We start from the raw sequence: 12,252 nt of genomic DNA on the forward strand, positions 1-12,252 counted from the left end.
AATATTATATATGTAATTTATATAATGCAATATATATAATTTATATAACACAATTTATAAAAATCATTTGTAAATATGGTATATTTCTATAATGCAATATAGTATATTTATATAATGCCATAAAAAGGAAATACTAATACATGCTATACTGTGGAAGAACCTTGAAAACATGCTAAGTGAAATAAGACTGACAAAAAGGGCATATATGATTTCATATATATAAAATTACCAGAGAAGCAAATCTATAGAGATAATGTAAATTAGTAGTGGTGAGGAGCTCAGCAGGGAGAGGAATGGAGAGTGGTTGCTACTGGAGGAAGAGTTTCTCTTGGAAGTGATGAAAATGTTCTGGAATTAAATGGTGGTGATGGTTGCACAACTGTGCATATACTACAGACCACTGCGAATATACTAAACCCACTACATTTTATACTTGTCTTTTTAGGGCCACATCCATGGCATGTGGAAGTTCCCAGGCAAGAGGTCCAATCAGAGCTGCAGCTGCTGGCCTATGCCACAGCCACAGCAACACCAGAGCCACGTCTGCAACCTACGCTACAGCTCATGGCAATGCTGGATCCTTAACCCACTGAACAGGGCCAGGGATTGAATCCAAGTCCTCACGGATACTAGTCACGTTTGTTACTGCAGAGCCACAGTGGGAACTCCAAATTTTACACTTTAAAAGGATGAATTTCATGGTATGGGAATTGTATCTAAATTTCTAAAATCTGTTGTGTTCCTGTACCTTAGTAATGAATAATCTGAAAATGAAAATTAAAAATTCATTTCACAAAGAACAAAAAAATTGCTAGGGATAAATTTAACAAAAGAACAAGACATTTGCTGAAAAATTTAAAACGTTGCTGAGAGAAATGAAATATAAACCAATAAGAGACATTCCATGTTCATGGATTGGATGACTAAATATTAAGACAGCATTTATCCCCAAATTGATCTATATATTTAGTGTATTCTCTGTCAGAATCTCAGCAGATTTTTTGTAGACACTGATAAGCTAATCCTGATTGACATGGAATTGCAAAAGACCCAGATCAGTTCAAAAGAATTTTGAGATAGAAGACAGAGGCCTTATTCTGTCACATTTCAAACTTAATATAATGGTAATCAAACAGTATGGTACTGACATAAGGATAGGCCTATAGACCACTGGAACAGAATAGAGAATCTAGAAATAAACTCTTATATTTATGGTCAGTTTTTTGGTGAAGAATTACCAAGGCAATTTAACTGGGAAAGGATATTTTTTCCAATAAATGTTGCTGGGACAACTGGATATCCATATGCAGAAAGATGAATTTAGACCCTACCTTACACCATACAGGAAATTTACTCAAATTAATTATAAACTTAAATGTAAGAGCAAAAACTGTCAATCTTTTAGAGGAAAATGTATGAGAAAACCCACATAACCCTGGGTTAGGCAATGAATTCATAGATACGACACACCAAAAGCATAAGCCTAAAAAAACTGATAAATTTGACTCCATCAAAATCAAAATCTTTTAAGTTGGTCAGCTTGGTAAAAGAATGAAATTAGAACACTCTAATATACATTAAAAAACTCAAAATGGATTAAAGCTCTAAATGTAAGGCTGGATACTTTATAGTAACTCAGTAGAAAACACAGGCAGAGCATTCTTTTTTGTTTGTTTGTTTGTTTGTTTTGCATTTTCTAGGGGCGCACCCACAGCACATGGAGGTTCCCAGGCTAGGGGTCCAATCGGAGCTGTAGCCTCCGGCCTATACCACAGCCACAGCAACACAGGATCCGAGCTGTATCTGCGACCTATACCACAGCTCACGGCAACGCCAGATCCTTAACCCACTGAGCGAGGCCAGGGATCAAACCTACAACCTCATGGTTCCTAGTCAGATTCGTTAACTACTGAGCCACGACGGGAACCCCAGGCAGAATATTCTTTGACATAAATTACAGCAGTATCTTTTTTGATCTATCTCCTGGAGTAATGCAAAGAAAAACAAAACAAAACAAAAATAAATGGGGCCTAATTAAAAAAAGCTTTTGCACAGTGAAGGAAACCATAGACAAAACAAAAAGACAGCACACAATAGGAGAAAAATCTTTGCAAACGAACTGACTAACAAGAGATTAATCTCCAAAATAAACAAACACCTCATACAGTTTTATATGAAAAAAACAAACAACCCAATTAAAAAATGGTCAGAAGATCTATTAGAAGACAGATGGCCAAAAAGCACATGAAAAGATGCTCAACATCACTAATTATTAGAGAAATGCAAATCAAAACTACATTGAGGCATCACTTCACACCAGTCAGAATGGCTATCATCAAGAAGTCTACAAATAATAAATGCTGGAGAGGGTGTGGAGAAAAGGGAACCCTCCTACACTGTTGGTGGAGATGTAAGCTAGTGCAACCGCTATGGAGAACAGTATGGTGGTTCCTAAATGCCCATCAACAGAAATGGATAAAGAAGATGTGAGGAGCTTCCATCATGACATAGCAGGTTAAGGATCCAACATTGTATCTGTGGCAGCAAGGTTTGATCCCTGGCCCACTGCAGTGGGTTAAGGATCTGGCATCACCACAGCTGCAGCTTGGTTTGATTCCTGGCCCAGGAATTTCCATATGCCATGGATGTAGTTGGAAAAAAAAAAAAAAAAAGAAAACTATGGTGCATATATTCAATGAAGTACTACTCAGACATAAAAAAGAACAAAATAATGCCATTAGCAGCAACATGGATGGGCCTAAAAATTATACTAAGTGAAGTAAGTCAGACAAAGACAAATATCATATGAAATCACTAATATGTGGAATCTAATAAAATGATGCAAAAGAACATTCAAAAACAGAAAATAGGCTCAGATTTCAAAACCAAACATGGTTACCAAAGGGGAAACATGGGAAGGGGGAAAAACTAGGAGGTTGGGATTGACATATACACACTACTATATATAAAACAGATAGGTAATGAGGACCTACTGTATAGCACAGGGAAATGTACTCAATACTCTATAATAACCTATACAGCAAAAGAATCTAAAAAGGAATGTATATATAACTCTTTTACTTTGCTGTACACCTGAAACTAATGCAACTTTGTAAGTTAATACTCCTATACACTTTTTTCAAAAATTAAAATCTTTTGTGTTTCCAATATACTATGAAGAAAGTGAAAGGTCACACGACAGACGGGGAGACAATATTTGCAATACATATATCTGACAAAGGACTTGTATCCAAAACTTAAACTCCGTATTAAGGAGATAAATAAAGTCAGTTGAAAAAAAATGGGCATAAGGCTTGGACAACTCTAAAAGAAAACATATGAATGGCCAAGCAGCATACAGAAAGATGCTCAGTATTATCACAGGGAAATGCAAATTTAAAACCAAATGATACACCACTTTGCATTCACTATAATCGCTAAAACTGAAAAAGACTGACAATACCTAGTATTAGTCAGGATGCGGAGCGGATTTAGTGCTGATGTATTTCTTATGGAAGTGCTAAGTTGTATATTTATTCTACAATATAGTTTAGTAGTTTACTTTATTTTTTTTTTAATTTTTATTTATTTATTTATTTTTGTCTTTTCTAGGGCCGCTCACGCGGCATATGGAGGTTCCCAGGCTAGGGGTCGAATCGGAGCTGTAGCCACCAGCCTACACCAGAGCCACAGCAACGCGGGATCCGAGCCGCGTCTGCAACCTACACCACAGCTCACGGCAATGCCGGATCGTTAACCCACTGAGCAAGGGCAGGGACCGAACCTGCAACCTCATGGTTCCTAGTCGGATTCGTTGACCACTGCGCCACGACGGGAACTCCTAGTAGTTTATTTTAACATTAAACACCCACTCATTATAAGACTCAGTAATTCTACTGCTAGGTATTCATCTGAGAGAAATAAAGATATATGTCCAGAAAAAGATTTATGCATGAATGTTCACAGTAGATTTATTCATAATAATAAATAATCCAAATGTCCCTCAACAGGAGAATGAATAAACAAATGTGTCATACTCTTACAATGCAATAGAATGTAATGTAGAGTAACACATGCAACAACATAAGTGAACCTCAAAAACATTCTGCTGAGTGAAGGAAGCTAAACATAGAAAAATACATCCTTCATGATCATATTTATATGAAGTTCTAGAATAGGCAAAGCTAATTTATACTGATAGAAATCAGAGCAGTGGTTTCATGACACTGGGAATAGGAAACTTCAACTACTGCATGGGTGCAAGGAAACATTCTAGGGTCACAGAAATGTATATCTGGAAGGGAATGGTGGTTACATGGATGAATATATTTGTCAGATCTTATTGTGCTGTATATTCTTGAAATGTTATTATATGTAGATTATTCCTCAATAAGGTTTATTAAATTTTTAAAATACTCAGAGAATTAAGGGATAAGACAGCACCTATTAGCATTATTGCAGGTTTTAAAACAAAGCAGGTAGAGATTTAAGAAAATATAGGTATGAAGACCTAGTTTAAACCTTAGGCATGAATAGCATTTGAAATATCTCAATAGATAACTGGATATTAACTACTACATGTAAACTGGATCCAGTGAAATAGAATACTGGTGAGCTGAATGACAGAACTAAGAAAATGACCTAGAACCAGAGAGCTGGCTTCATTGAGAATTTGAAGAGTACATACGAGATACTGAAGATGGATTAAGATGCTGTAACATCTAACAGATGTTTAACAGAAATTTTGGAAAGAGAGAGTATAAAAAAGGCAATATTCGAAGAAATAATAAATCATTAATTAATAAATAATCATTAACTTTTATAAGAATTAAAGAAATACAGGTGTTCCCTTCATGGCTCAGTGGTTAACAAACCCAACTAGGATCCATGAGGATGTGGGTTCGATCCCTGGCCTCACTCAGTGGGTTAAGGATCCAGTGTTGCTGTGAGCTGTGGTGTAGGTCGCAGCTGCAGCTCCAATTTGCCCCTGGCCTGGGAACCTTCATATGCATTGGGTGTGCCCCCCCTCCAAAAAAAGAATGAAAGACAAAAGTCTTCATACTGAAAAAGCATATCAAGAGAGGGACAAATTAAAAAAAAAAAAACAAAAAAAAAAAACCTCCCAAATATATTCCAAAGAAACTGCACAAAATCAGATTAAAAAATTGTTAAAAGCTATTAGAAGAGATGGACCACATATAATAGAATAAAAATCAGATTTACAGCTGATTGCTCACAATTACCAATAAATGTCAGCCCAGTCCAGTGGCTTAAGGATCTATGTTGCCCCAGCTGTGGTGTAGGTCACAGCTGCAGCTCAGATGCAGTCTCTGGCCTGGGAACTTCCATGTGCCATGGGTGTAGCCAAAAAAGAAAAAAAAAAATGCCAGATGATAATGATATTATATCTTTAAACTGCTAAGGAAAAAGTGAATGATATATTTCTATCTTAATGATTACATGTGATACACTATCATTTAATAGTAAAGGCAAGACAAAGACATTTAAAACATTTATGCTACAAGAGTTTCCCATTCAATATACTCATTGAAAGAACTATTAAAGGACAGATTGGACAAGAAGGAAAAAAAAGCCAGAAGGAAGGAATGGGATATAAAAAGCAAAAGTAATTGGCAAAGCATATTGGTAAATCTAAGTAGTTACTAAAACAAATAACCATAACTTTATGTATTCAAAACAACACTAATACTAAAATTCAAAATAAATAGCTCATGTAAGATGCTTAGAAGGAAGTTAAAGCATAATCAATTTCCTTATAAAATTTTTTTGGTTTTACATAATTGGATTGTCATTTATTGTTAAAGTGGGGAAAGATGTCCAAGCCCCCATATCCCTATCTGTTCCTGTCAATAATTCTATAAACTGAAGGGGGTAAGATTTAGACTGGAAAGTGACTTCAAATTTTTTAAACTGCAACTCACACTAATGCATGTAGTTGATATTGTGATCCAGTGTGGGTACTCAATATAGAAGACAAAAAAAATTACACAAAGTAATAACCATTATGAGTGATCACTATGATATTTTAAATTCCATTCTGCCTTATTATATTTCACCTTTTTAGTATTATTTAGTAATATTTTAAGATTTATTTCACTGTCCACATGGTCCTAAACCTCAAAAAACACTAGTAAAAATGTGTTTCCTGAGAAGTCCTAAGTGCTTGCCTCTCCTGCTTTAAAAATGCATGATACAGGAGTTTCCATCGTGGTTCAGCAGAAACGAATCTGACTAGGATCTATGAGGATGAGGGTTTGATCCCTGGCCTCACTCTGAGGGTTAAAGATCTGGCATGCCATGAGCTGTGGTGTAGGTCACAAATGCAGCTCGGATCCCGAGTTGCTATGGCTGTGATGTAGGCTGGTGGCTACAGCTCTGATTTGACCCCTAGCCTGGGAACCTCCATATGCCATGGGTGTGGCCCTGAGAAGACACACACACATATAATGCTAAGTCAAAAAATTAGATAAAAATAAAAAGAGTAAAAGATATGATAGAGACTGGTTAATTAGTATAAAGGCCTTTGAGATCTATTCATGTAAAGACTAAGTTTATTTGATGAATGTTCACATTATTACTAGCAGCATCCTATAATCCAGAATGGAAGGCTTGGATTCATCTTTATAACCACCTCTTGCACTGAATCAGTCATCAAGTTCTGGTATTGTATCCTCACAGTGTATCTCATATCTTTTTTCTTTTAAAAATTGAGATATAATTGACATAAAACATTGTATTACTTTGAGGTGTACAAAATAGTTGGATTTATATATATATTGCAAAATGATCTAAGTTCTTTGTTTCAGTGGAGGACAGAAATCCTGAAAAACTTCAAACTTTGTTAGGAAAATAAGGGTATGTGGATGCCAGCATTTTATTATTATTTTTTTATTTTTTATTTTTTGCCTTTTCTAGGGCCACTCTGCGGCACATGGAGGTTCCCAGGCTAGGGGTCCAATCAGAGCTGTAGCTGCCGGTCTACATCAGAGCCACAGCAATGTGGGATCCAAGCTGTGTCTGCAACTTACACCACAGCTCACAGCACACCAGATCCTTAACCTGCTGAGCAAGGCCAGGGATTGAACCCACAACCTCATGGCTCCTAGTCGGATTCGTTAACCACTGAGACATGACGGGAACTCCCAGAATTTTAAGTATTACTAAAAGAATATAAAAATAATGAATAACTTTCAAATTTATAGGGAAAATAGGGAAAATCACTCTAACAGAAGGAAAAGACAGAGTTCCTGTTGTGGCTCAGTGGTTAACAAATCCACTAGGAACGATGAGGTTGTGGGTTCAATCCCTGGCCTCACTCAGTGGGTTAAGGATCTGTTGTTGCCTTGAGCTGTTGTGTAGGTTGCAAACGCGGCTCAGATCCTTCGTTGCTGTGGCTCTGGCGTAGGTTGGCAGCTACAGCTCTGATTCAACCCCTAGCCTGGGAACCTCCATATGCCACGGGTGTGGCCCTAGAAAAGTCAAGAAAAAAAGAAGGAAAAGAATGAATTTAAAAACACAAGAAAAAGAAAAAGAGAGTTAAATAGAAAACACAAAATAAATGGTAGGACTAAGTCCAAATATTGTACATTACAATAATTATGAATGGATAAAACTTAGCTACAAATAAAAGACAGAGACTCTGAAACTGGATTTTGAAAATCCAGCTACATGCTATTTAAAGAAACATCAAAAATGGAATGACACTCAAATGTTCAAAATTAAGGGGTGAAAAATTTAACAGCCAAATGTCAGCAAAGAAAGTTGACATGAATAGAATATAAATTGATAAATGTTTAAAAGTAAAAATAAGTTTCAGGAGTTCCCATTGTGACTCAGGAGAAACGAATCTGATTAGTATCCATAAGGACGCAGGTTCGATCCCTGGCCTCACTCAGTGGATTAAGGATCTGGTGTTGCTGTGACTGTGGTGTAGGCCAGCAGCTACAGCTCCAGATTGACCCCTAGCCTGGGAACCTCTATGTGCCGTGGGTGTGGCCCTTTTAAAAAGACACAAAAAAATTTCACCGATACTAGGAAAGTTCAACGTCATCTCCCAGGCTTGAAAACAATAAGTGAGACATTTTTAAAACTGTATTGTGTTGAGTCTTTAAAGTTAACCTCTCTATCTGCCTTTTTTATTAGATAGAAGCTTTCATTGTTACAGATAAAATACATATTTCTCATTTTGTACTTTTAGGCTATTTTTTTTTTGTCTTTTTTTTTTTTTGCTATTTCTTGGGCCGCTCCCTCAGCATATGGAGGTTCCCAGGCTAGGGGTCGAATCGGAGCTGCAGCCACCAGCCTACGCCAGAGCCACAGCAACGCGGGATCCGAGCCGCGTCTGCAACCTACACCACAGCTCACGGCAACGCTGGATCGTTAACCCACTGAGCAAGGGCAGGGACCGAACCCGCGACCTCATGGTTCCTAGTCGGATTCGTTAAACACTTAACCACTGCGCCACGACGGCAACTCCTCATTTTGTACTTTTAAAAGAAGGTGTAACTTTTCTTCCACCAGAATGTCAAAGGGCACATAAAAACAGATGAAGTAGAGAGTAAGCAGAATATCAGATAACATGATCAGATTCACATTTTATAGTCATCTCTTTGGCTGCTGCTAACAGATGGATTATAGGGCATAGATTTAGCCTAAATGGTCAAGTGAAAAATACAGACTACAAAGTAATTTCTACCTTAAACTATAAAAAAATACTGGAGCAAGCAACTATAAAAACAATCACTATCTTTGAGTGGTAGAATTATTGGCAATTTTTATTTTTTCTTTATATTTAACTGGATTTTTATGATGAAGAAAATTTTACTTTAAAAACAGATATTTCTACAAATATTCTTTAAATAGGGAGGCCATTTGAATATTTTAAGATCTGAAAACTCACTAGCAACTTTTCTTTCACACAAATGGATTAAATATTGAAAACAGAACAAAATCTGATTGCTTTCAATCTTAGTGATTTTTAAAAGAGATTGAAGCTCACCTAAATATTTTGGGGTGATAATTTCTTCTAGGAACTTGATCAAAATGCCACTGAAAAAGTACAGGCAATGTTCACAGCCATTGATGAACTCTTGTATGAGCAGAAGTTGAGTGTACATACTAAGAGTCTACAAGAAGAGTGCCAACAGTGGACATGTAGCTTTCCTCACCTCAGGTATTGGAGCCCTTGTATATTCATAGCTAATACTAAAACTTGATAAGAGTAGATTTCCAAAAAAAGCTTGTATTCTGAAATCTTTATAAGGACATAGTTTTGTATAAATAAGGCTATGCAGTGGAAAGCCTCAGTTGATAGAAAACTCATGTTGATGCAAGTTTCTCAGTTTTCATAACTACCAATATGTTGTCTAATTGAGTAATACAATTTCTATACCAGCAGCTGTGATCCATGTACTGTGGCTGTCCGGAGCCTTTCTTTTGAACAAGAGGGTTAGAAAATGTATTTGATTAAACTCTTGTCTACAAGTAAATTCTTATATATGTATACTTGAGAGCAGACATAAGCTATTAGGAAGCTTCCTTTAGAAACCACAATAGCACATGTGCTACACAAGCTTAAAATTTATAATGCTTCGTATTTTTTTTGTTCTGATTATCCCATGGCGTGCAGTGGCTTGATGTGGGATCTCAGCTCCCAGAAAGCACCAAGTCCTAACCACTAGACCACCAGGAAACTTCCCAAGCTTCATGTTCTTAAGAAATTAATTCAGTTTTCACTAATTTGGCCTGCCTTTCACCCATTTTGGCAGTTTTAGTGAAGACTGTTACAGAGAATGGAGGGAAAATTATAAGTGTTTGCCTGGTTTCCTTGTATTTTTTGGAGGTTGGGGGGAACTGTGGCTTTATCTTTTCTGTTTCCATTCTACAGAAGTGAGATATACCTTTAAAAAGGCTCTGGATTCACATTTCCTCAAGAATCATTCTTAATCAGTAATGAACTAAGTATATACTGGACTTCTCTGTAGAGCCATCAAATTTGCCCTAAAAACACCTACATCTTGTATTATGCCAGGTGAAGGTGCTTAATTAACTCTTTGTGTTCTTCATTTTGAAGGATTCTGGGTAGGCAGATAATCACTCCAAGTGAAGGTTATAGGCTGTATCCTAGATCCCCTTCTGCTGTTTCAGCTTCACATGAGGCAACGCTATCTCAAGAAAGAGATTCTACAATGTAAGTATTCTAATATCTAAATATCTATATAGTCTAATATGCAAGTATTATATTCTACCAGTTATACTACGGGTACTGCTTCCTACTTTTTGGAATTTAGTAAAGCACAGCAAATTCTGTAAGATTGTAGTCTTTATGCATATTAGAATTTTGTTACTTAATTTTTTTGTCAAAAAGTACGACATTCTTGAGGACTGAAGGGTTATTCTGATCTATATATATTTATATCTATGTCTATCTATAAATACAGATACTTCCCTCTTGGAATAAATGTGTAGATAGACTGGTTTAAACAGAAATCTAAGAAACAGACTAAAATTTTTTAGGGAGTTCCCGTCGTGGCGCAGTGGCTAACGAATCTGACTAGGAACCAGGAGGTTGCGGGTTCGATCCCTGGCCTCGCTCAGTGGGTTAAGGATCCGGCGTTGCCGTGAGCTGTGGTGTAGGTTGCAGACACAGCTCGGATCCTGTGTTGCTGTGGCTCTGGCATAGGCCGGTGGCTACAGCTCCGATTGGACCCCTAGCCTGGGAACCTCCATACCGTGGGAGAGGCACTAGAAAAGGCAAAAAGACAATAAATAAATAAATAAATAAAAATAAAATTTTTTAAAAAAAATTTTGAAAAAGTGATTTTTCTGAAACATGATACTAATTAAAACTTAATTTCTTTATGGAAGTTAAACTGCTGTTAGTTTATTAGCTTAAAGTCGGTAATTAGCACATTAGCTAAAGTGGCTAATTCTTTGAACATCTCAAACTCTTTAAACAGTAGCAAAATAAACACAAATAGGATTATTTTAAAAACCTATGTAGCAGGTTACAAACCCGACATAGTGTCTGTGAGGATAAGGGTGCGATCCCTGGCCTTGCTCAGTGGGTTAAGGATTCAGCGTTGCAACAAGCCCATGTCATTCATAGATGCAGCTCAGATCTGGTGTTGCTGTGACTGCCATATAGGCCTGCAGCTGCAGCTCTGATTCAGCCCCTCATCCTGGGAACCTCTGTATGCCACAAGTGCAGCCATAAAAAACAAACAAACGAAAAACAACCAACCCTATGCTGACCCGTAATTCTGTGCTACAATGGCATGGATTTAATTCATTTTTAAATTATTCCTTTGCTTTTTCCCCTAAGATTGTAGTTTTACTTATTTGATACCTTCTAAGAGTTGTACTAATACTACTGATGCCTTTTTGGGCTTGTAGTAATTTCATCAGACCGCAAAGTAAAACATTATTGCTTTATTCAAATCTATTTAAATAAGTTATTTGGTCTAGTTTCCATTCCTGAGGAATTCTTGGGCCAGAGGAAAGTAGTACAATAAACAACACAAAAATACTATCTCTTCTTTGTATCTCTAACACCTAGCACACTGCCTAGAACATAGCATTCAACTTTTTAAAAAATTAAATTAAAACACCATATTTATATGACAACAAACTCCATGAAAATGAATTGATATTATGGTTGCAAAAACAATATTATCAATCAAAACAAATATTAGTGTCTAGGTCCAAATGGAATTCCAGGAACTTTTAACAATAGAAGATGATGACAACATAAGGAGAAAACACAGGCTAGAAAAGACCCCTGAACAGATGAGTTTGAGGACATTTCCATTTGAAAAAACAAACAAACAAAAACTATGCAGTCTCCTGCTTCAGTTAGCTTAAGGAGCTTATCCACCCTTAATTTAAATATATAGCTCAACAAAATTAACTATAATATCTAATAAGTTGCTAAAGTTTATGACTACATGCAGAATTATAACCCTTAAAAATCATTAAGAGAATAGAGGAGTCCTCTGGTGACTCAGCAGGTTAAGGATCTGGCATTGTTACTGCTGCAGCTCAGGTTGCTACAGTGATGCGGGTTTGATCCATGGCCCAGGAACTTCTGCATGCTGCAAACACGGCCAAAAAACCCCAGAGAGCTCAGAAATAAACCTTTGTGTATATTACTAAATGATTTTCATCAAGGATGCCAAGACTAAATAGTGGGAAAGGGCAATCTCTTTAATAGATGGTGCTGGGAAAACTTGA

At 36.7% G+C, this 12,252-nt stretch overlaps 3 protein-coding genes across 9 annotated transcripts in view; 1 reads left to right on the top strand and 2 right to left on the bottom strand.

Moving 5' to 3' along the window:
* ECD (ecdysoneless cell cycle regulator) overlaps window positions 1–12,252 on the bottom strand; it is a 114,492-nt gene that overhangs the window by 57,813 nt on the left and 44,427 nt on the right. The gene's annotated exons all lie outside the window — the stretch shown is intronic.
* The window catches only part of FAM149B1 (family with sequence similarity 149 member B1), a 74,571-nt gene that overhangs the window by 16,717 nt on the left and 45,602 nt on the right, over window positions 1–12,252 (top strand). For 5 of the 7 annotated variants that reach the window (XR_014828104.1, XM_021074321.2, XM_013983338.3 and 2 more), the window contains exons 4-5: window positions 9,051–9,193; window positions 10,094–10,210. Coding sequence is in view for 5 of the 7 variants with exons in the window: in XM_021074321.2 (XP_020929980.2) it covers window positions 9,051–9,193; window positions 10,094–10,210 (260 nt within the window). In the remaining 2 variants the exon portion in view is untranslated. The remainder of the gene's footprint in view (window positions 1–9,050; window positions 9,194–10,093; window positions 10,211–12,252) is intronic. The other 2 variants (XM_021074322.2, XM_084997320.1) reach the window with 1 other exon arrangement.
* Window positions 1–12,252, bottom strand: part of DNAJC9 (DnaJ heat shock protein family (Hsp40) member C9) — a 74,648-nt gene that overhangs the window by 13,761 nt on the left and 48,635 nt on the right. The window lies entirely within an intron of this gene.

Source organism: Sus scrofa, chromosome 14 (assembly GCF_054392235.1).
Source record: "Sus scrofa isolate SSC_HxYL_T2T_F1_AM1 chromosome 14, Sscrofa_HxYL_maternal_Yorkshire_Landrace_v2.0, whole genome shotgun sequence".
Taxonomy (NCBI): domain Eukaryota; kingdom Metazoa; phylum Chordata; class Mammalia; order Artiodactyla; family Suidae; genus Sus; species Sus scrofa.